A 24,903-nucleotide genomic window follows, 5' to 3' on the forward strand; every position below is an offset into this window, starting at 1 on the left:
GATTGATTTTAACTGTAATCTGTATGATTTATTATTATTTTTATTATAAAAAAGTAAAGCTACTGCATATAAAAAGATATGGCGTGTATCACACACGTACAGGTTGAACTGTAAATGACTGTTATGAGTTTTAAGTTTAAAAAACAGAAACTCCAGGATTTCTCTACATGTTAATTAGCACTAATCTCTAGTTTTCTGTTAAGACCAAAGTACTTTAAGTATTTAGTACTAATTGATGATGCAGGGTGCACTCACTGTGGCTTGCTGAGTAGAAGGCTGCAGGAAGACCAACACTGAAGAAAGTGACTTGTGTGGGGCGAACAAATAAAATCTCCACATAAAGAAGAATTTCATAAAATGAGGCTTGAAATTACATCATGAATTCTTCAAACAGACCTTATAAGTACGCAATTAACTGATGTTGTATTTATAGGTTTACTTCTGGTAACTTTTTTTTTTCCACAGAAATGCAAAGAAAATGGTGTCAGAAAAATAATGTAGTTTACAAACTGTAGTGGTTCTGATTACTGCAGTGAATCAGTAAGCTCATCACTTGAGATCCTCATGTCTGGGCTCTGTCTGTGTATCCCTGCAAAGACATAAGCCTCTGTTAACATTTGATAATATGTACGGTATGAAGGTGTGACTGTGTCACACCTTCATGTGTGTCCAGACTTTTCACTCTACAGTAAAGGCTCAGAGAGTTGTTAAAATCCTCAGAAAAATGCTTCAGTGAGAATGGAAGGCTTGACGAGAGGGGAACATCACAGCCTTGTTTCCCCCTGTCGTAGCACCTATGTAGTCACAGTATCACTTATGGGGACTGTCCATTTTGTCATCCAAGAGTGGAAAAAGCAGAAACATGAAAGCAGGAATCTCATGTCCGTGCCATTTTATGAACACCGGGTGAGTTTTGATAGTTCTGAGGAAAAACAAAAGCAGAATTGAACATGTTATAACAGGATGAAATTCTTAATTGTATCATTCTATTCATCTTAAAACATCAATATTCAGCAACCCATCCAAAACATTAACTTCAGGTCTTCTCATCAATTTCATGGGCACAGGTATATAACCAAGCACTAAGACATGCAGACTGCTTCGACAAACATTTGTGACAAAATGAGTCGCTCTCAGGTCTCAATGTAACACTAAATATTCCACAGTTAACTGTTAGTGGTATTATAACAAAGTATCCCTGATTGGGAAACAACTGCAACTCGGTTCGGTGAAGGGGGGATTATGGTGTTGGGTTGTTTTTCAGGAATTGGGCTCAGCCCCTTAGTTCCAGTGAAAGGAAACCTTAAAGCTTCAACATAAAGAGACATTTTATAATGGACTGCATTTATATAGCGCTTTTCTAGGCACCCAAAGCGCTTTACATTCCACTATTCATTCACACACACTGGTGCAGGCAAACTACAGTTGTAGCCACAGCTGCCCTGGGACAGACTGACAGAAGCACATCGTGCCAACACCAGTACGGTAAAGTGTCTTGCCCAAGGACACAACGATCAGGACAGAGAGAGCTGGGGGATTGAACCAGCAACCTTCCGGTTACAGATGAGCTTCCCAACCCCCTGAACCACGGTCGCCCCGTGGCATTTTAGACAATTTTATGCTCCCAACATTGTGGAAACAGTTTGAGGATGATCCCTTCCTGTTTCAACATGACTATACACAAAGCAAGGTCCATAAAGACATGGATGAACGAGTTAAATGTGGAAGGCTGACCTCCACAACGTCCTGACCTTAATCTTACAAAACACCTCTGGCATGAATTGCTGCAGAGACTGTGAGCCAGGCCTTCTCATCCAACATCAGTGTCTGACCTCACAAATTGTGCAGGCTCATCAGGCCAGGCAGTGTTTTTCCAGTCTTCTGATGTCAAGTTTTGACGAGCCTGTGTAGTCTAATTTTTCCATTCTTTGCTGGCAGGAGTGACACCATCACTCCTGTGGCACTGGTGTCAAGCCAGCCTCCAATTCGAGACTTGCAGTCAAGCCAGCCTCCAGTTTGTTTTACGTTCCCTGTGTATTCAAAGTATTACGGGAATGGATGTGGAAACCGGATTTCAAAATAAAAGCCAACTTCGAGTGAATTAACAGATATGTTAAGAACATAATAACATATAATTTAGGCTTTTTTTTTTTACAAACTCTAATGTTAGATCTATATGACACAGCCTTGTACCCTAATTGTGCCCTGTCACTATCAAGGCCATCTTATTTTGGATTTCAAAGTAAAAGCCCTGTGAATCTTCATTTTTGAACTACTCTTTCAATGACTTAATAATGCTCTTAAAAGCAAAAGTCGTATTTCCAAATACTATTTGAACTTTATATCAACACTTTCCAACCACAGTCTTTTTACAGTGATACCATATCAATATCAAGTCAGTCTGATTTTGCCTTTCATAGTAATGGCCCTTTGAAATTGTCCATAATTGACTTAATCTTCTAACGATTCAAAATGCTCTAAAATGAAAAATTCTTGTATCCACAGGGTAATTCCACCTTAGATCAACAGTATACAGCCCCACAGTGATACCATATCAATATCAAGTCATTCTGATTATGCCTTCCAAAATAAAAGCCTTTTTTAAATTGTCCATAATTGACCTAACTTTCAGTGATTTCAAAATGTTTTAAAATGGAAATTTCCTGTTTCCACAGGGTAATTCCACTCCAGATCAACAGTATACAACCTCACGATGTTACCATATCAATATCAAGACATTCTGATATTGCTTTAAAAAATAAAAGCATTTTCAAACTGCCCATATCTGAGTTGCTCCTGGAACAATTTCAAAATGCTCTAAAATGGCACATTCCTGTTTCCACAGGGTAATTCCACTTTAGATCAACAGTATACAGCCCCACAGTGATACCATATCAATATCAAGTCATTCTGATTTTGCTCTCAAAAATAAAAGGCTTTTCAAATTGTCCATAATTGACCTAACTTTCAGTGATTTCAAAATGCTCTAAAAAGGAAAATTCCTGTTTCCACAGGGTAATTCCACCTTAGATCAACAGTATACAGCCCCACAGTGATACCATATCAATATCAAGTCATTCTGATTATGCCTTCCAAAATAAAAGCCTTTTTAAATTGTCCATAATTGACCTAACTTTCAGTGATTTCAAAATGCTCTAAAATGGAAATTTCCTGTTTCCACAGGGTAATTCCACTTTAGATCAACAGTATACAGCCCCACAGTGATACCATATCAATGTCAAGTCATTCTGATTTTGCCTTCCAAAGTAAAAGCCTTTTCAAATTGTCCACAATTGACCTAACTTTCAGTGATTTCAAAATGCTCTAAAATGGAAATTTCCTGTTTCCACAGGGTAATTCCACCTTAGATCAACAGTATACATCCCCACAGTGATACCATATTAATATCAAGTCATTCTGATTATGCCTTCCAAAATAAATGCCCTTTCAAATTGAGCATATACGACCTACTCTTTTAAAGATTTCAAAATGCTCTAAAAGTGAAAATTGCTGTTTCCACAGGATAATTTCACTTTAGGTCAACAGTATACAACCTCACGATGTTACCACATCAATATCAAGTCATTCTGATTTTGCTTTCAAAAATAAAAGCATTTTCAAAATGCCCATATCTGACTTGATCCTGGAACAATTTCAAAATGCTCTAAAATGGAAAATTCCTGTTTCCACAGGGTAATTCCACCTTAGATCAACAGTATACAGCCCCACAGTGATACCATATCAATATCAAGTCATTCTGATTATGCCTTCCAAAATAAAAGACTTTTTAAATTGTCCATAATTGACCTAACTTTCAGTGATTTCAAAATGCTCTAAAATGGAAATTTCCTGTTTCCACAGGGTAATTCCACTTTAGATCAACAGTATACAGCCCCACAGTGATACCATATTAATATCAAGTCATTCTGATTTTGCCTTCCAAAGTAAAAGCCTTTTCAAATTGTCCACAATTGACCTAACTTTCAGTGATTTCAAAATGCTCTAAAATGGAAATTTCGTGTTTCCACAGGATAATTCTACTCCAGATCAACAGTATACAGCCCCACAGTGATACCATATTAATATCAAGTCATTCTGATTTTGCCTTCCAAAATAAAAGACTTTTCAAATTGCCAAGATACGACCTACTCTTTTAAAGATTTCAAAATGCTCTAAAAGTGAAAATTGCTGTTTCCACAGGATAATTTCACTTTAGGTCAACAGTATACAACCTCACGATGTTACCATATCAATTTCAAGTAATTCTGATTATGCCTTCCAAAATAATGGCCTGTTGAAAATGCCCATAATTTACCTAACTTTCAGTGATTTCAGAATGCTCTAAAAAGGAAGATTTCAGTTTCCACAGGGTAATTCCACTTTAGATCAACAGTATACAACCTCACGATGTTACCATGTCAATTTCAAGTCAGTCTGATTTTGCTTTTCAAAATAAAAGCTTTTTCAATTTGCCCATATATGACTTACTCTTGGAGCGAATTCAAAATGCTCTAAGATGGAAAATTGCTGTTTCCACAGCATAATTCCACTTTAGATCAATAGTATCCAACCCCACAGTGATACCATATCAATATCAAATCAGTCTGATGTTGCCTTCCAAAATAAAAGACTTTTCAAATTGCCGATATACGACCTACTCTTTTAAAGAATTCAGAACGCTCTAAAAATGAGACTTGCTCTTTCCACAGGATGAATCCATGTTAGATCAAAAGTGTACATCCACACCATGGTACTACTTCAATTTCAAGTCATTCTGATTTTGCCTTCCAAAATAATGGCCTGTTGAAAATGCCAATAACTTACCTAACTTTCAGTGATTTCGGAATGCTCTAAAAAGGAAATTTTCTGTTTCCACAGAATAATTTCACTTTAAATCAACAGTATACAACCCCACAGAGATACGATGTTAAGATCAAGTCACTCTGATTTTGCCTTCCAAAATAAAAGTATTTTCAAATTGCCCGTAGACGACCTACTCGTTTAACGATTTCAAAATGCTCTTAAATTGAAAGATGCTGTTTCCACAGGATAATTCCACTTTAGATCAACAGTATCCAACCCGACAGTAAAACCATGTAAATTTCATGTTGGTCTGATTTCGCCTTTCAAATTAATGGCCCGTCGAATTTGTCCATATGTGATATACTCTTTCAATTATTTCAGAATGTTTTAAAAATGAAAATTGCTGTTTCAACACATATTGGGTTTTCATTTTGAAAAGCAAAATCAGACTCAATTGATTATGACAGAATTGAATCATAAAGATGATGTAAAAGGAAGCTGAAATTGCCACTAGGTTGTAATTGATAGTACGTTTATATTTTAAGTCTGTGGAAAGATGTCATGGTTGGTTTGCAAGCTGTTTTGTAATTTCTTTATTTAGAATGACATCTTTCCACAGACTTAAAATATAAACGTACTATCACTGTGGCTGGTGTGCATTCAGAGATCTGCATACCTCTGTTGTAACAGGCCGTTGCCTTCCTATCAGTTTCTCCATTCTGATGTTTTCTTGAACTTCAGCAGGTTATGTTGCCCAACATATGTAAACACCACCATTGTGTTTCTGTTATTATTAGAAGATAATAAAATTCAAGTAATACAGTAAAACGCTAATAAGAACATCACCACATGAAAGTGGGGGTTTTGAAGTAAGCAGCACAGTGAATTGCAGCAGAGGTGCAGGTAGAGATCAGGAATTTGTAGGCAGCACATAAAATCAGGAACTGCTGGGAATCTATGTTGAACTTGAATTTCAGCTAGTTTTGCATGTCAGAGAAGCCTGGCACCACCCAGGTAAGGTGGAGGCTTTCACACGCAAATGAAAATGCTGTAAGTTATAAAAATGCAAATGAGGTTGGGGGCGGGGGGCGCCACACCGGCCGGGAGTACCTGTGACCTTAGCCTCGCATATAATTGGATGAGGTTTCCATGTGACCAGGATCTTGCAGGTGATTGGAGGAACCTCGCGAAGAGCGTCTCTTATTACCATATGAGCATGTTATTCTCCGCTTGGTGAGAAGTTGTCAGGCTGGGTAGATTTAGGACACCGTGTGTTGGCGGCTTGGATTTTCCGTGCAATGCCGGGAACTCCCCGCACAGACCGGGGCTGGCTGCTCCGGACAGCAGAGACCACAAACTGCTCACTGCTGTGAGAGGGCTGTCTCGTCAGCTGACTCGGTTTGCTGCTGATGTGAATGACCAACTAACAGCGGTAAACGCAAAGCTGCACTCCATAGACGAGAGGATGACCGCTTTAGAAGAAGTAGTGAACTCCCGCGCTTGTGTGGAGGAGAAGAGGAAAAGACGGGCGCACAATCCCAAGATTGCGGTATGTATGTGTGCATGTATGCGGCGTGTGCGTTAAGGAGGCAGAGGAGAGCCGCACAAACACCCCGAGCAGGAGAGGCAGAGAGAAGCCACCGCTAACTGCTAAGCTCTAAACGACTAGCACATCTGACGAGCTGGGAACAGCTGGATGAGAGAGTTTGTTCATAAAGTCAATTATGGTGTTTTATTTTGTAGGAGGCGGTGCGTCGTTTTCATAACGCCAAGGGAAATCGCAAGCGCTATAATCCCGAAGAAGGGTGAGATATTATGTCGTGTAAGTTGTACAGGCTGTATAATACATATATACATATATATCGCAATGTGATCGCTGACGTGTAAACATCTGGATTTCGCAGACTGAGCTCGCCTCACAATGAGGCAGTCACGTCTCATTTGGTCCAAGCTCTGGCTGAAAGTCCGGATTTGCACAACCTGGCTAGAGATGCCATTCTATGTAAGCACTGTTTGTGCTTTACTCTTTTACTGTAGCTTTGTCTGTTTCCAGGTTTGTGACATGCTCTCTTAATGGTTCCAGCTGCCTGTAAAACATACTATGAGACCATACGCAGGAATTTCCGCTACAGCCAGCCGGACCTTGCAGCCCAGGCTGAAGCAATGAAGACTGCAGCCCGCAGCCGTCAGAGAAGGAAAAGGGTAAAGTTATCTGATGTGATTTAAACTCACTGACAGTACTGCTGCACTGTTTTTCAGTCACATTAGTGCACAAACTGTCACCACACAGAGGTTGCACATCCACAACTGTATGTACTGCTTCTGCTTACAGCTGCTGGAAGCCAGGCAGGGAGTCCTCAGTGCAGATGAACTGGACTTCTGGAGGGGTGTAACAATTGATATGATGTCCGAGGAGGAGGATGGTGCTGTTGAAGGGGTGGCTGGGTGGATTGTTAGGCCTCCTTCCTTTCGAAGCAAAGAACTCACCGATCTGTGTGCGACTCTTCAGGCTAGATTGGAAGCTAATCCAAAATACACATCTACACATCACAGACGTCTGCATATTGGACCGGATTCAGACAGAAATCCTCCAAACGCATACAATCCAGATGCAGCAAAGAAACATTTCAAAGAGCATCTTATCCCCCAGGTTGGGTGATGGTTTTATTAACAACTGCATAGCACTCAAGCTTCCTTATAAGAATATAGATGAAAAAGATTATAATCCAGTTTGTGTCTTGGTGTGTTTTTTATAGAGAGCTATGAATCATCACAACTTTGAGAACGACTGCACTAGTTACAAAACTGAAGAACTGTAAGTTTAAAAACAAAAGCATGAGACACATTTTTCTGTTTAAATACCTGCTGTATGTTTTATGATGTATTTGCTTTGTGTTTTGACAGACTGAGCTCGCCCGATGACACAGACTTGCCTCCTTTGGACGACGCTCTAGCTGAAAGTCCAGAACATCACCGCGTGGATAATGAGATCCTCCGTGTGACTGTGGCCTAATGAAATGAATTAAATCTCTGACTGAATGTCACCTCAAGTCAATCTCCACACTACCACTGACCTGTATACATGGGGGGGGGACTAGAACGGCAGAGCTGAAATTAAAAGGAAATGCTCTTTTGAACTGGTCCTGAGCCTCTCTATCACAGTATGACATGAAGCCGATGTACAACAGTCCATTCTTTCCTTTTAGTGTCTCAATTTTTCCTCTCAGGAGATCATCAAGCCTCTGAGATACAGCAGTTGTTTTATTTTTTTATCACACAATTATCCATCCATTTTCTTAATGATTGTCACAGTTGACATAGGATGACAAGCAAATCCATTACAAAGCTGCAGGAAATCACTCTCTTATCCAAACCTGCTGCCAGTTTGAAATTAACCCGACAAATATATTGTTGGGTTCTGGAAAATCGTGAAGAAGAAGCAACCAGCAGGATTTAACCAAGAACTTTGTGGCAATGTTCAGGCATCAACATGGTTCAATGGTGGTCACATCCTAGAGACCGCTCTGAGGACTGCTGTCTACATGTTGTAGCTGATTATGGTCATACATGACTGGCCTGTGGACTACTCTTGTTAGTGCTGTTATTGGTCGTTGCCAGCAGCAGAGAAGAGCAAAGTTAAAACACAGAAAGAGCAGAAGTGAAATAGTGTCCATTGTGTCTGTTCTTTTCATGCTTTATGTTTTTGATATGTCTCTCGCGCTTCTCTCGTTTGTGGTGAACACCACTGTTCCAGCCCACTTTTCAACCAGTTAATGTTCAACCACATTGAGGGTCCATGGAGGACGGCACATATTCATGTTTGCAATAGTTGCATACCCCTTTCCCTAGTCAAATACCTAAAAGCAATACCATAAAACAGGTTTTTAACTGCTGCACCACTGTGCCACTCCATGAAACACTTTGTGAGATAAAGTGAGTGTTGTTTTAAGTTTTATGCTTGCCTATTTATTCAAGCTGACTTTGCTCTTTATTGTGTTTTTGCGCGTGTGTGTTTGTGTGTGTATGAGATCATGTTGATGGTGCTATAAAAATCTACTTTATTATTACTAACTGATCCAGTAGTTTCAGCTGTATTTGCATATTTGCACTTTCTGCTCACAGGAAACATAAATATATAGTCTTGGGTGTAACTGCAGATTTACAGGCCTGAGGATGTCAGAAGTAAACCCACCAGTTCGTAGGTCTGGGAACATTGCCAAAAGTACTTGCTTGTCTGCCTTCATATGCACAATAGCTTGAGGGACATCCCATTCTTAAGCCATAGGGTTTAATATGATGTTGGCCCACCCTTTGCAACTCTTCTGGGAAAGCTTTCCACAACGTCTAGGAGCGTGTTTATGGGAATTTTTGGCTATTCTTCCAGAAACACATTTGTGAGGTCAGACACTGATGTTGGACGAGAAGGCCTGGCTCACAGTCTCCGCTCTAATTCATCCCAGAGGTGTTCTGTCGGGTTGAGGTCAGGACTCTGTGCAGGCCAGTCAAGTTCTTCCACACTAAACTCGCTCATCCATGTCTTTATGGACCTCACTTTGTGCACTGGTGCAGATTCATATTGGAACAGGAAGGGGCCATCCCCAACTGTTCCCAGAAAGCTGGGAGCATGAAATTGTCCAAAATGTCTCGGTATGCTGAAGCATTAAGGTTTCCTTTCATTGGAACTAAGAAATTGAGCCCAATTCCTGAAAAACAACCCAATGCCATAATCTTCTTTCCCCCAAAGAGAGTTGCTGTTGTTTCCCAATCACTTCCATATTGTTACAATATCACTAACAGCTGACTGTGGAATATTTAATAGAGAGGAAATTTCACAGGTGGAACCCTATCACAATAAAACACTGGAATTCACTGAGCTCCTGAGAGCGACTCATTCTTTCACAAATGTTTGTAGAAGTCTGCATGCCTCGGGGCTTGGTTTACACACCTGTGGCCATAAAAGTAGAATCATTGACACCTGAAGTCAATGATTTCTATCAATGCAATATAGTGCAACTGCAATACAAATATAAATCAGGAATGTGTAGTCCAGAGGCTTCTGACAAGTCTCTTTTGACACAGACTTGTGATTATGAAGGTGTTTACCTAAGCCTGTATAACAGTGGATCAGTATTTATGACAAATCACAAGTGATATTTCTTGGTGGCTTCTTCCAGTGACAGAATGTGAGCGAATGTAGTCACTCCTTTTCAGATGCTAATTAGATGTGTTCAGACTTCCAACCCCATCCCCTGCAAGTGATTCATTCTTGCACAAGTGAACATCACATGTTGCAAACAATTAAGATCGAAAGTGCTGGGACTGAAGGAGATTTGGCTGAGTGGATGGGGCTGCACAGACAGTTTTTATGCAGTGTCCGATGAAATGAAAAATGGCAGGACTCTTACCCTCATGGCTGAGGATATCCAGGGCAGAAATCGGGACACTCTTGTGTAGACACCAGGTTTCTTGGACATGGCACAGCCAGTTCCCCAGCTCACTACTCCTAGCAGACGATATCGAGTGGTCTTGGACAAGCAGTCTTCAGCCACAAAGGGTCCACCACTATCTCCCTAAAACAACAGACACACACTCACATTTTAACTACCCATGGGAAAATATAAGAGAAAATCACATGCATGACACTGATATAACATCAAATCAGTACGCATGCCAATTTATATTCATGCCAGTAAAAGAAGGACTTATCAGACTAAACAAAAGTAGACAGAAATGCTGCATGAGCACAATCTGACCTGACAGGCATCAGTGCCTCCTTTCTCATAGCCAGCACAGAACATACTAGTAGTGATCTGGTTGTCGTAGTAGTCAGGAGCATTGCAGACGGCGTCACTGATGATGGGGACATTGGCTTCCTGTAGAACATCTGCTAGATGGCCTATAGTTTAGAATGATCAAAATTTAAATATGAGCAACTGTGTTTTTACCTGAATATAAACAGTCACGTATGAATAGTTGTTATCGTCACGCTACTGAAACCTTTCCCATTATATTTATGTTATTGTTATTTAGTGCACCGCAGTATTCATGCAAAATATGATAAGTTTAAATACAAAAACAACGACTGAATGCAAGAAGACGACGTTCTATAGAAATATTACCAAATTTATCAATAACTAATGTAACGTATACTCACCATAGTACCCTACATTTCCCCAGCCTGTCACTGTTCCCATCTGTCCATCTATCAGCCTTTGGCCATATGCAGGTAGGCAAACAGGCTGGATGTATTCTACACACAGAGACAAACATGAAACACAAACAAATATTTATTAACAAAAACAAATGCATACATTTAATGAAAATAGCAGGCAGTTGATTTTGTCACATTTCATTAACTCATGTCACCCCCTGAAGAAAGCCAGCCATTCCTACCTTCCCTCTTACTTGATTCCCCCAAACCCCTCAGCTGTTCCCCTTTCATTCATGCTTTCTTGTTGACATCACCCAAAGTGTTTCCATCTTTTCTTTTCTTTTTTTGCAGTTCTAAATGTTGAACACTAGATGTCAGACATGATGTACTGGAATAACACTTGTAGTAGATGACAGCACAGAGATGTAACAGTATCTGACGCACTTCATCTCCTATCTGCAGTCTTTCTCAATTAGAGTAATTGAAGTAATTAGTTCAGTGCCTATAAGGTATCGTCACATTAGATTTTTAAAAACCTGTGATTAATTATTTCATATTTCAGAATTTTGAGTGAGTTGTTTGATACTTTTCCCAGTATTTTATTCAGTATAAATACTGTTTATGCTCTGATATTTATTTTCTCCTCCCCTAAAATCTTGTAACTAATTGATTGTAGTAATTCTAGTCTATCACATTACCAAGATGTGTGTGTGTATATATATATATATATATATATATATATATATATATATATATATATATATATATATATATATATATATATATATATATATATATATGTATGTATGTATGTATGTATGTATATATATATATATATATATATGTTTTTAAAATATGTAAAATATTCTGCACACAGTGCTTGTTTAAGTTTTAGTGTCACCCTAAAGCATCAGGAACAACCAACAGTTGCAATTTTTTTTATCCTGAAACAATTATGTTGGATCAAATTTAGGAGGTAAGTTACTGAAACCAGGCAGATTTTGATGATGTGCAAATGCGTCCTACCATTGAAAGTGAGAGGCTGAGTGAGGGCCAGGACAGCGATGTCTCTGCTGTTGTCGTCAATGTTAGCATCTACAAAGGGCAGGTAGCTGCTGTGGTAAACAATGGTCTTAACCTCCGCTACGTTGGCATTGACAGGTTTATTGTAGATGGAGCCCAACAGCACACGCCAGCGATTAACAAAGCGATACCGCCTAGCATTAGAAGAGCAAAAATAGGAGAGCTGTGATGTGTTTTTTTATGCACACAAACATCTAAATTTACATGCAAACACTACGTTAAACAAAACAGCAGGCAGAGCAGTCTGATGATTGTCCCTATGTGGCGAGGGCAAAATACACACACAGCTATGCTGAAAATGAACTTTTCATAGAAGTAAAATTACAGTTTCATTCAAACTGTCTGTACAAATTTATTAAACTTTCATGTATGCCTTGGATTTTCCAAAAAGCTACAATAATCCATCAAGCTGTTGTTTCTGTGTTAAATCTATCTGTTTCACTTACTCTGGGAAGCAATGAGCTGCAGAAACAATCCAGCGGTCTGAGATAATGGATCCTCCACACTGATGAACACCATCGTACTGCAAACTGACTTGCCAAGGCCAGCTGCCGTGCCTGGCGTCCACACCACCCACTATACGGTCTGCCGCAAAACTACGTCTGCCGCAGTCTGGTTTAAGATAGTAACAGTGAGGAAAAAGACCAGTTACTTTTTAAACTCTAGTTGAAAGACTGATATATTATGGACAAGAAATCAATGAGAATAGCTCCATTTAAAAAAGTAAACAAAGCAGACAATAGCTTAATAAATACATGTGAGATTAGTAGAAAGAAGACAAGAACAGACCGTGTCTGGGAGCTCTACACACCGGGGTGAAAACAGTGTTGGTGTTGGGTGTCGGTGTATAAAGTGGGCCAGTGTGTCAGACAGAATGAGTGGAGATCTGCGATCTTACCTTGGCACAACAGTGTGAGAACTTCCCGGCTTTCACAGTCACTGAAACAAAGACGGACAGAGTTAGTAACAACCTGACACAGAAAACATCCAAAAACTGAAGCCAGTGTTCGGCTGTCCTCTATGTTAACAGAGAAGACGAGTGAAAGAAGAGACAGGAAGAGCAACAGAGAGGACAGTGTAGTAGAAGGGCAGACCGCTGACAGACAGCCACTCAGGTGTATGCGTTACCATGGATACAAAGAGTCTTTGATTTTCTTGCCATAGCTGAGCTCTTCCTGTCTGACGCAGAAGAAGTCTCCAGCATCGCCGCTGGCCTCTGACACGGCTGTGACTGAGTAATTCACCACGCTGAAACAAGCACGCGCACACATTAGTCCCGAGGATGACAGTGTGTCACACTGAAACAACGAGATACAACTGTGAAATTACCACACCTGACAAATCCCACTTCTTCACAGCTGATGCTAGCTAGCAGTTCATCAACTGGGGAGGAACACACCTGACGCCACCTCCTGTGAGTGGAGTCGAAGACTCTGAGATGCTGGTCAGGTGAATTTACCTGAACTGTGGGGAGTTGTAAGAGCAACTTTTAAAACTACTGGTCCAATAGCACATACTCCTGTAATGTAGTATATATATATATATATATATATATATATATATGTGTGTGGGGGGGGGGGTGGAGGGGGTTCTGACGGTATCACTAATTAAAGAATGAAGAAAAAAGAAAGAAAGACATACATTCAAAGCTATCAGTAGACTCACCATCATACTGTTCTATGTCTTCCTCCATTGTGCAATATGTAACTACAAAGTTTAATAAAAACAGCACATCAGTCTGTTACAGCAAACAATGAAAGCATTTGCATCATCAGACAGAGCACAGAGCACAGAATATCAACTGCTTGAAATATCAACAATAACAGATTATGTTCGTCAACACTTTTGAACCAAATGTGTGTAGGTGTGCAAGAACTGCAGTCTGACCTACGGCCCAAACGGCTGCTCCAATGGCTCCCAAGGTCATCAGCGTTACACACACTCCAATTACCCGACAGGGGGTCAGTACACAGGTCAGAGAGATGCCCCTGCTCCCTGCACACACACATTTGAGGACACACAAACAAGCATACATAAAATAGCAGAGGATAATATAAAAGCATCTTTGCACAGCAACACACTGACAAGCACAAAAGCTCGCATGCTAACATGCTTGTGCAGCACTCCAGCTTTTAACGTTACATAACACACCAACAAATACACTTTGCTGAAAAGGTGATGAAATCTAAAAGAGTAAATAGTGAGCTATACTAGCTGCGTAGCTGCTGTGTAGTTCATGTTTTTACTTTCCAGCTGCCCTTCAAACCCTCACAGAGATGGCTCAAGCCCCAGTGAGAGCAGACATACAGCACATTCCCTGGCACAAACTGAAAAGTACAAGTGACACTTACTGATCAATAGTCTAAAGTCTAGGATTTCTCCACCAAGCAAGAACAAACTCTTCAACTATGATATAGTGCCAAAGCTGTCCTGAGTGCACGTACTGTCTGTTTGTGTTGCACCTGCACTGGGGTGTCGCTCTCAGTGTTTCCCCTCCTGTCTGCTTTTCTCTGCTGTGAGAACAGCTTGTCAACTTGACCTTGAGTAATTACTCATTTTTCATTGCACACATGTGATGGACTGAAAACCTAACAGTATTACAGCATTTTAGTATGCCAGTCTCAAGTTCCTGGTATTGTGTCGGGTTGCTCACTGTCATGATCTACAACCATTTGGTCTGCAGTTTGTTGTAACAGTTTCATAAGTCCTGTTCTTGCTTTGACAAGTTTGTTAAACTTCACTCAAATAATAATAAAGAAACTCGTTACGATAACTGTCAGTCTGCCATGCAATCCCTTATAGTGAATTATATGTCTCCCCGTGTCTCTTCCCACTACCAACCATTTACACAAACCCACTGTCGTTACAATCTTCATCAAGGTTATAACTACAGCACATCTAAAATCAGATGACTTGCAGCTTCAAATCTTTACTACTGTACTTCCACTTCTCCTCCTCCTTCATGTCCTTGGCATCCACAGTGATACAAGTATAAATAAAATACCCAACCACACTGACTATATCAACTTATATTTCACTTATGATATACTTAAGCACACCAGCATTAGTATAGTTATTAACTGGCCATGATGAAACTTATGGAAATACTAAACTGTAATATGTCAAGTGGCTACTTGAGTACACAAGTGCTTCACAATTTGACAAGTCATTTACTGTACTGTAGCATCTTTACCTTATAGTGTAAAGAACCTTAAAATGTACTCCTGAATTTAATAATAAGAACACCGCATTCTAGCCTCAGCTATGTGAACAAGTGTTTAAAAGTATTGCTGGTCATTTCACGTTCAAGTCGTTTAATAAAGACAGGAATACAGAGATCTAAGCTCGTTTTAGATCATGGGGACAGATGCAAAGATACCTACATCTTGTGGTCAGAAGTTTACAAACACTCATCATGGGCATTGTGATTTGAGGCTTTCCATTAATTTCCTTGATCACTGTACGTATGCTGTACAGTCAGTGGAATGACTGTACAGCATACGTCTTTAAAGTATCTAAAAAACAAGAATTTGAACGATTTCTTTTGGATTTTCTCAAATCCACACAGCATCAGGAGCTGAATATGTACACTAATATTAGTTAAGTTTGAGGTCAGGGCTTTGAAAAAGCCATTTCAGAAGCTTAACATTACTATACTTTGTACATTCCTAAAACTTTTGATGTGTGCCTGGATCCTTGTGCTGTTGGACTATTCAGCTGTGTCATAGGTTCAACCATCTAGCTAATAATTTGAGGTGAAGAACCTGGAGGCAGTCCATCTTCGTTCTTTCATCACTTTGTCCAATGTATCAGTACCACTGGCAGCTGAACAGCAATGATGCTACCACCACCATACTTGACAGCTCATACATTTTTCTTAGGTTTGAAAACCTCACATTTTCACCCTCAAACATATTTATTGCCATTTTAGCCAAATAGTTCAATCTTTGTCTCGTCTGATCATAACATGTTTGTCCAGAAAGCATTTGGCTACAAGTTTCGAGCTTGAAGATGTCAATTTTAGAAAAGGAACTTCCTTCTTGCTCAGCACCGACTGACAAAGTGATGACATATCAGAATAACTTGTACTTACATGCAATTGCTTAAACTGAAGATCCTGTACTCCGCAGTAGTTGAGAAATGGCCCATTACGTGTCTGGAATGAACTTCCAGATCTTAATCCTATTGAAAATCTGTGTTCTGTGTTTAAAGGCCAGTTCAATGTCAGGAAACCAACCAACTCTTCTGCTGTGAAGAGTGGTCACATGTCCAGCCAGAATTATGCCAAAGCTTGTTTATGATTGTAAAAAGCATCTGGTCAAGGTGCACGCTGCTAATAGACATTTAATCAATATTAGTGGGAGTCTGTGTAACTCCAAAATAAATACAAACTTGTGCACTCAATTATTGTTTTTTAAGTCATTAAAGATGCATGCTGTACAATCGTTCCACTTTTAAAAGAGAACAGTTCATAACAAAGCCCAGAAATTACCATGACATTCCCTAAACATGATAACCATTTCAAGATGTCTGAGTAATGAGTGCACTTTCAACAATATGTCTCATTTTTCTGCATATTTTTAGTCTTTACATGTCACCCTGGCTCCTTTGCTTGACTACCTTACTTTGATGTAGTATGGCAGATGATGGATAAACCTAATGATACTTCAGAACACTAGTTTGGATAAATTAACAGTTTAGACAATCTGTCTTATGATGTGACTCATTCTTAATAACAGTGAACAGTATGAAAATTATGCCTGTGTCCTCTGCAATTTTCAAACTGCAAATCCATCAAAGGACCCTTTGGTGGGCAGTTCTGACCTCCAGAGTTCATGCCTGACATCTGTGGCTCAGACACATTGAGTTGGCCTACACATGTCACTGAAACAAACATGATCAGGTCATTTTAAAGGGTTCTTAAATGGTTTTCTTATTAGATCTACTCCCCATCAGCCCTCCTGCCCCACAGGTACTGACTTTATGTGGATTTTTCTGTCCAGTATGTGATCAGCAGAAGTGTAACAGCAAAATTTTAAAAAATCTTAAAAATTGCATTAAACTGCATTAAAAAGAAAATATAGTGAGACTGTTCAATTCCACAGTTGCTGAATTTTTATGTTGTTATCAAGAAACGTGATAGTTGTGTAGACTTGCTGATCCAGGGACCTTAACCTTCTACTCTGCTAACTCCTCACACTGCACAACATAACCTCTCCCTGACAGTGGCGGTCCTAGCCTGTTTGGCGCCCTGGGCGAACACTCCCTTGTCCATCTTCCATTGGTTTTAATTTTGCACTCCAGTATGAACACCCATCCCCCAACTCGAGGATCACCACAACATAACCTAATAGACCTACACCTTAGTTCACAGATATGCTTTGTCTAGGGTTTATTTCTTGGATTTCACACAACCCGGGATTCAAATCATGAATACATAATAATACATTATGGGCTTGGATTTACAACATTATGAATGAAATGTGCTCTATTTGGAAAGAGCTTTTGACCCTTTCGAAGGGTTGTGTGTAAGACTTTAAATCTTCAAACTGTAAATTATAAATTTTAAATTGTCATTGATCCCTTTCCTAATGTATATGTTTATTTTCTTACTCTTCTTATATTTATTGTTTGTAACTGGAGCCTCGTCGTCTCGTCTCTCTATATACTGGACTGTAAGTAGCGGAGACGACAGTATAGTTTACTTTGACTTCAGCAGCGAGCAGGTGCACCGAGGGCTCTCGCGCTCACTTTTCGTGTATAGAATTTCGAAAAAACATCGGTGCAAATTATAAGTCTGTATCATGATGTCTGGTGTTTTCGTGTTTGTTGTTTTGTTTTTATTTTGTTTTATTTTGCGAGTTGGTTATTAGACGCCGCTCCAGCCAGCCAGCCAGCCAGAGAATCCCCCGCCGCCCCGCCCTCTCCTCCCTGTGCCGCAAGCAGCAGGCGCACCTCGCAAACGGAGGGCGCCCTTACTCCCAGCAAATGGGCGATAGAAAACCGATCGGTGCCTATGGCATTCCCAATATGCGCTGGCATGACGTCGAGGCAGCATGAGTACGAGCAATTTTATTTATTTTTTGGTCGATGCCCGTGATGCCGTCCCCCACCATGATGCCACCCCGGGCAACCGCCCGTGTCGCCGGTATCAAAAACCGATACTGCTCCCTGACTAACTCTACCTGTACACAGATGCTTGAAAACTCCCTACGTCTTTCTTGCCTCCTCCCTCTCTTCTCTTTGTACCTTTTTCCTTCTCCTCCTCCCATTCCATACCTGTCCTCTCCTCCACCTCTCCTGTCCTCAGGCTTCCCATCCAGCTAAACAATGGTGTTATTGTTCTTTGAAACTGTGAGTAACAGCTGTGACCAAAAGGTCAGAAGGAGATGGTGAAGATAGAAACAGAGGTATAGAGATGTATGATTAAGCTTAACGACCCATGTTTGCTCTTTCACATTTTCTTTCCACCATACCTCAGCTCTAACAAAAACATGCCAAAAAGCTATTTTTGGCTGTTCTCTTTTCACAAAGAAATGTTGTTGGTTTTTACATTAGATGTCCTTCTTGGCACAACCCCACAGGGATTTCTGGATAGAGCCACTACACTACTGCTGCTTTAATACACTGCAGCCCTGAACATTGATAGACATCCAACAGAGACGTGAGACCAAAAAATGTCTAACTCAGTCAGGTCAGACATTAAAGGAGGTATACCCCTCCATCTTCCTATTACAAACTCCATGTGATGGCCAGCTGAGCCCACTCAAGAGACAAGAGTAACTGTCTAGAGAATTCACACTAGTGGGCATAGTGTTTCCTGCCACCTGCACACTCCAGCCATCAACACCCACACATAAATCTAATGTGTTTGAAGAAATGACAAAGCATCATATAGACTTGTTGTTTAGCTACATGTAATCATATTCTACATGTGAATAAAGGTCACTTTCTAACTGTTTCTCTCTCCAGTATACCCAGTTTACATGTGAAACATCTCTAGACTGGTGCCACTCACCCTTCTTGTTCCTCATATTGGCCGTTCCTTCTTTTTTCCAGCTATACTTCCCCACATGCCATTTTCTTAATCACAAAGCAGGTCAGAACAAGCTCTCCATTGTATCTACCTCTACCTGAGACCCACTTTTCTCTTGTGTGTGTGGGTATACATGTCAATGTGTGTATTATGAGGCAGGGCTTTCTGAAATCGCTGTGGTCTTATAGTCGATGATTGGATTAAAATAGTTAATGTTCCTATAAAGCACTGAGTGTAGTCCATATGAATGATATTAGGAATATATGCTACCCTGAAAGAACGCACTAGCAAATCCTGTTCATTTATCTTGACAGCTAACCCAAACATAAAAGCTACTAACAAAAGTTTTTACAAGATACAAAGTCTGAGCCCTGAGCTCTTGCTAACAACAAGCTTAGTCAACAAAAACATTTTAGTTAGTGTGTATTAGCAACATCACTGTTTTGGTGTAATTTTACCATGAATTCCAAATTTAGAGCTGCTACGAAGTGTGTCTGGATAGATTGTTGCCATGGTTTGTTGTCTTTATGGCAAATAAGGGTAAGAATGAATCATAATATAGTACATGACCAATCCACAGAGACGTGCAGATCATCCACAAACTCTTTTATAGTTTCCAATGTCTGTTCTCAATCATGAGTCACATGTTAGTCATTCTGTGGGATGTTGGACGTTATACTTTTAACATCGCATGTAGCATCTGACTGCTGGTTAAAAAGCAACAGCTATGCACCAGATGACAGGTTAAGCCTCCCTAAACCAAGTTCAAAAACACAAAAACACCACACCACATGACTACTGTCATGTTACCACAGTGCATTTTATGATACGCTATACTGCCAAAAGTATTCACTCATCTGCCTTCACATGCACATGAATTTAAGAGACATCCCATTCTTAATCAATAATGAAGAATTTAATTGAATATGTCAGCCCACCCTTTGCAGCTATAACAGCTTCAGCTTGTCTCAGAAGGCTTTCCACAAGGTTTATAAGTGTATTTATTGGACCATTCTTCCAGAAATACATTTCTGAGGTGAGACACTGATGTTGGACGAGACGGTCTGGCTCACAGTCTCTGCTCTAATCCCAAAGGTGTTCTGTCGGGTTGAGGTCAGGACTCTGTGCAGGCCAGTCAAGTTCTTCCACACTAAACTCGCTCATCCATGTCTTTATGGACCTTGCTTACAGAAAAAAATCTGATAATTAATTTCTTTATTTTGCTGTGAACCTATTGTAAAAAAAAAATGTGGGTGGGACTTTTATCAGTAGGAAAAACTATAAAAACCTATTTAAACTACAGTTAAAGTAAAAATATCTGCCCTCCGTCACATTTTTAAAAGCTGTTCAGTGGGCCGGATCGCAGTCTGTCCAATTTCAGCCCCCCTGCCTTATGTTTCACACCCCTGTGCTATGCTAATGTTTATTAGGTCTGCTGACCCTCTCCATTCCTTACTGCATTGTCAGCATCTAATGTATCATCCTTTATCCTCTAAGCAGCGACATTTGGACATGGGGAAACCAGGAAGATCAGATATTTATGTAACTGGTTCATCAAAACAGGTCTGATCTTGCTTCAACAAACACATCCCCTGCAATATAAATAGGAAAAAGGTTTAAGGGGTTCGCAAAACGAACAGAGGAATGTCCATCATCAAGTAAGCCTAGGTGTGGTACAGTAGGAGTGGGATAATAACAGTACAGGAGCAGAAAGAGACCTCACACACAGCTAAAGTTACAACACGACTAAAATTAAACACGAACACAGGAAATATTAATCTAATAAGACAGACACACTATCCTATGAGAAGAGTGTGCTTACACGCATGTGCATATTTCCTTTTCTTTACTTATTCACACTTACGTGGTATATAATCATGTAGAGGTTGAGTCAAACACAGATTGCCTCTGAAAGCTGATGACGTACCACCTAATCTTAGCTCAGACAAAAACAAAATTAGCCACAACATATGTGACACACCTAAGATGAAGTGTGTTTTCCATATAATTACACACATGAAAGACGCAGCCTGTGTTTGGGTGGACGCCTTTTCTGTGAGGCATTAGTGGTTCGCAAACCCATGCTGAAACACAGAAAGTAAATTACAGCAAAGCCTTGCCGAAGGAGAAGAACCGAGGAAGATGTGGAAATCATTTTAAGGAAAACTTCATTTCCTGGGAGACTATCGGCTTCAATGCTGGAAAGCTGTGCCTCGTGTAAGGTAAGGAAAGCAACTTATAAGTAGCACATTTAAAAGAGATAAAAACAGTGTTAAAGTACTGTTTTAGGATTAAAATGATAAGAGCTCTTGAAAGGTCACATATTTATGTAGACATCACAAACAGAATGTCACAGTTCATACTGACACAAGTGCCTTTCAGCAATAACATGGCAAATAATCTTATCTTTCCTTCCATAAATTACAATCAAGTCATTTGCAGCTGTAAAACTTGCGTATAAAACTGTGCCACATCACATTTTAGCTAATACCAAAAGACAGGAGGACATGTGGAGTCTCTGGTTTCTTTTTAATGTTGGTTTTCCCTGATGCTGTTGGAATAAAACAAGAGAACTAAGGTTACAGTAAGTAGTTAGTTTACGATTGCCAAGGGATGATGTTGTTATTGCAGTTAGTATATTGTGTTACAGTTTACCGTGCTAGTGTGCAAAGGACTTTGACATATCAGATTTCTACTTGGGTTGGGTGCTTATTCTTGTTGTAAGAGAAAAACATCAGCCAGTTCAAGTATATGTTTTTCACCCTAAAAGAACCTCAAAAATAACTCCAGTGACTATCATAGAGACAGCCAGCTTTGCAAAAAGCAGTTAATGGTTAACTGTCATGTGGACTGATGTCTCTTCCCAGACACAGAAAGTAGGCAGCATGGGCTGCAGCATGACCAGCGCAGCATTTCAATCTTCAGATATGTATGCATGCATGCATGCGCGTGTGTGTGTGTGTGTGTGTGTGTGTGTGTGTGTGTGTGTGTGTGTGTGTGTGTGTGTGTGTGTGTGTGTGTGTGTGTGTGTGAAAGGCAGGAGATAAGACTGCAAAGACTTGTATATTTCACATGCGCACTCACCCATCTTTCCTTCAGTCACAAATTTTTCAGCATACATTTGTGCACAACAGGAAGCAACAGTCGACAGCGGCAGTTTCTTCCTTTCTCTTCCTCTCCTTGACTCCTTGAGGCAGATGGTCCAAGTCCTTGGTGCTCCCTTTTGTCTGGCAGCATGACATTGATAGGATTGTGTAAAAAAGATAAAAAATCGATAAAGCGGGTAGTATAATATTGTACTATAGTCTATCTTTGGGCAGAAACAATTCACTCAAAACCTGCTTTGATAAATTTTATGATCTCTAAAACATCTGATCTTTATATTTTCAATTAATTCCTGAAACTCTGAGATGTTACAGCAGCTGTTAGTCACTGACTTTGTTTAATTCGGAGGATGTATGTCTATTCTCTATACCCAAGACCCACACCCATCCAGGCTTTCCAACAAGTTCCTGTTACATTGGGCTCGACTATGAATTACACCCTCACTTGCCACTTTATTAGGTACACCTTGCTAGTACCAGATTAAATCCACTTTTGCCTTCACTACTGCCTTAATTTTTCATGTCATAGATTCAACAATTTGTTGGAAACATTTGGTCCATATCCACTCGACAGCATCACACAGTTGCTGCAGACTTGATGGCTGCTAGGAATCTCCTGTTTCATCACATCCCAAAAAGGCACTCTGTTGGATTGAGATCTGGTGACTGTGGAGGCCATCTGAGTACCATGAACTCATTGCAGTGCTCAAGAAACCAGGCTGAGATGATCTGAACTTTGCAACATGGTTCATTATTATAATATTCATTATTAAGATAATCCACATCATTATACCACCACCATCGACCAGAACATATAAAACAAGGCAGCGTGGATCCACGCAACACCAAATTCTGACCCTATCAGCAGAAATCAAGACTCATCAATCCAGATAATGTTTTTTCAGTCTCCTATTATCCAGCTTTAGATTACAACACACAGGATAAGCCTGTGTGAATTGAAATCTCGACTTCCTGTTATTAACCAATCTGCTTCGAGGTTTGACAAGTTTGGAGATTCTCTTCTGCATACCTTCGTTGTAATGTGTGGTTATCTGAGTTGCTGTTTCCTTTCTATCAGTTCAAAGCAGTCTGGTCATTCTCCTCTGACCTCTGACATGAACACGGTATTTTCTCTCACAGAACTGTCACTCACTGGACATTTTCTACTTTTCTGACAATTCCCAGCAAGCCCTGGAGATAGTTGAGTTGGAAAAATCCCAGCAGATCGGCAGTTTCTGAAATACTCAAATCAGTCCATCTGGCATCAACAACAATCTACGTTCAAAGTCACTTAAATCCTTCCTCTTCTCTAATCTGATGCTTGGTTTGAACTTCAGCAGGTTGTGTTAACCATGTCTGCCTGCCTAAATGCATCGGTTTGCTGCCAAGGACCTAAAAATGTGGCTAGTGAGTGTAATTACATGTGCGTAATAACAGATAAGTGGATGATGGTCATTTAAAAATTAGTTACAATTTTTGCTGCTTTTGAAAAAGCACAACATACATACAACATACAAATGAGATCGCTGAGATCTGAAGATCTCATTTAAAGTAATGTATCCTGGCTGTATAAAAGTCTATCCCATTGCCATTCTATACATCACAATGTAAAACCTGTGCTGTGACGTTTGAAAAGTGTTTGTTTGTAGGCTAATATTGGCAGTGAGTATTGGAGACTAATTTAAACCGCTGAGTGTCACTGATTAAACAGGTTAAACAGACCCAAGGGCATTTTAAGAAGCTCGCCATATAAACTTTAAATAATTAAAATATCACTGCCAACTTTAGTTTAGACTATTTCAAATAACTTGAGCAAGGTTAACTCCTTAAGGAGAAAACGAAATGAGCGTGACTGCTAATAACCAACAAGGCTTAAAGACACCATTCAAATCGCCTTCCAGACAATGACTCACCTGTCTGTTTTCCTCAGCTACAGGTGGAGCCTTTCGCTTTAAAAAGATGTACAAATCAAAAGAAGGCCCATAAAACCTCTAATAGGAAGAAATTGGATAGCAATTTTAAACGCCAACACGGATAAATCCAAAACTTTCCGAGCTTTTGCCAAGTAAATCCTTCCCCCCCTTTTTTTGCTCTCTCCACAGGTTACTGACCCCAACAAAGAAGACGAAGAAAAAACAGTAAATAGCCGTTTTCTACGACAGCTCTTCCTGTCAACCAAAACCACCAGAGCTCGCTTCTAACTGGAGAGAGATGAACATTTGGACGAATTAAAACAAACTTTTAGTTTCGTCGCTCTGTGTGTGCGTGTGCTGTGGTCGTCCTGCGAGCGGTCATCTGCGCACAAGAGAGGGGCACGAGTGACGTCAGCACACGTTTCTGAGTGGACAAACCGCGCGCGAGGGCTCTCTCGGGACCCCTACAGACCTGCCGCAGCTCAACGCACCGACATATAAACACAAGCTCACTGAGACAAACACTGTCAGCTGTTATTTTGTATATTATACTGAACTTGTTGACCTCAATCTGAGTCAGCAGATGCATGCAGTATCCACCAGCCGGCACCCTCTCTCTCACACAAACACACACCAAGTTCTCTTTACTGACATGAAAGCCTAGTCACGGTCCTAGTTCCTCGTTGGCAGATAGTATAAAAGGGAATTTGACATTTGACTTACACATACAACTGCACTGAATTACCCAAAGACTAGAAGAGGACGCCTTGTTAGACAGGGTGAGAGTGAAGCCAAAGAAGGTTGGGAGGATCA

The 24,903-nt window shown here is 40.2% G+C and overlaps 2 protein-coding genes across 8 annotated transcripts; one reads left to right on the top strand and one right to left on the bottom strand.

Annotated features, from left to right (window-relative positions):
• Nucleotides 1–42: 42 nt before the first annotated feature.
• hpn (hepsin) lies at nucleotides 43–24,903 on the bottom strand. Of its 6 annotated transcripts, none has more exons than XM_082551978.1 (14): nucleotides 24,814–24,903; nucleotides 24,091–24,126; nucleotides 22,158–22,300; nucleotides 13,925–14,032; nucleotides 13,679–13,744; nucleotides 13,372–13,501; nucleotides 13,166–13,285; nucleotides 12,936–12,976; nucleotides 12,484–12,649; nucleotides 11,981–12,171; nucleotides 10,958–11,053; nucleotides 10,557–10,699; nucleotides 10,209–10,373; nucleotides 43–922 (listed from the first exon to the last, which is right to left on the bottom strand). In XM_082551978.1, exons 3-14 carry the CDS (start codon nucleotides 22,192–22,194, stop codon nucleotides 878–880), a joined length of 1,308 nt encoding a protein of 435 aa, XP_082408104.1. In that variant the 5' UTR covers nucleotides 22,195–22,300; nucleotides 24,091–24,126; nucleotides 24,814–24,903; the 3' UTR covers nucleotides 43–877. The 6 variants fall into 6 exon arrangements, with proteins under 6 accessions (XP_082408104.1, XP_082408102.1, XP_082408101.1 ...); XM_082551976.1 differs by lacking the exon at nucleotides 24,814–24,903 and adding an exon at nucleotides 24,743–24,796 and having other exon boundaries at nucleotides 24,091–24,168; XM_082551975.1 differs by lacking the exon at nucleotides 24,814–24,903 and adding an exon at nucleotides 24,289–24,366 and having other exon boundaries at nucleotides 24,091–24,168.
• On the top strand, nucleotides 5,964–9,672 carry LOC309717424 (uncharacterized protein C14orf93-like). Of its 2 annotated transcripts, XM_082551987.1 has the most exons (7): nucleotides 5,964–6,352; nucleotides 6,547–6,608; nucleotides 6,708–6,805; nucleotides 6,887–7,005; nucleotides 7,136–7,453; nucleotides 7,560–7,618; nucleotides 7,708–9,672. In XM_082551987.1, exons 1-7 carry the CDS (start codon nucleotides 6,269–6,271, stop codon nucleotides 7,814–7,816), a joined length of 849 nt encoding a protein of 282 aa, XP_082408113.1. In that variant the 5' UTR covers nucleotides 5,964–6,268; the 3' UTR covers nucleotides 7,817–9,672. The 2 variants fall into 2 exon arrangements, with proteins under 2 accessions (XP_082408113.1, XP_082408114.1); XM_082551988.1 differs by lacking the exon at nucleotides 6,708–6,805 and having other exon boundaries at nucleotides 6,247–6,608.

The sequence above is a fragment of the Aulonocara stuartgranti genome (assembly GCF_965226115.1).
Source record: "Aulonocara stuartgranti genome assembly, chromosome: 11".
Classification (NCBI taxonomy): Eukaryota; Metazoa; Chordata; class Actinopteri; order Cichliformes; family Cichlidae; genus Aulonocara; species Aulonocara stuartgranti.

What these genes read in the sequence shown, in the direction of transcription:
- LOC309717424 (XM_082551987.1), top strand. Translation starts at nt 6,269, where the DNA reads ATGACCGCTTTAGAAGAAGTAGTGAACTCCCGCGCTTGTGTGGAGGAG. An exon ending in CGCTATAATCCCGAAGAAGG is followed by an intron (nt 6,609 to 6,707) that starts GTGAGATATTAT and finishes TGGATTTCGCAG; the next exon opens with ACTGAGCTCGCCTCACAATG. An exon ending in GCCGTCAGAGAAGGAAAAGG is followed by an intron (nt 7,006 to 7,135) that starts GTAAAGTTATCT and finishes TTCTGCTTACAG; the next exon opens with CTGCTGGAAGCCAGGCAGGG.
- hpn (XM_082551978.1), bottom strand. Translation starts at nt 22,194, where the DNA reads ATGTATGCTGAAAAATTTGTGACTGAAGGAAAGATGG. An exon ending in GAAGAAGTGGGATTTGTCAG is followed by an intron (nt 13,286 to 13,371) that starts GTGTGGTAATTT and finishes TGCTTGTTTCAG; the next exon opens with CGTGGTGAATTACTCAGTCA. An exon ending in GGATATCCTCAGCCATGAGG is followed by an intron (nt 923 to 10,208) that starts GTAAGAGTCCTG and finishes GTTTTTCCTCAG; the next exon opens with AACTATCAAAACTCACCCGG.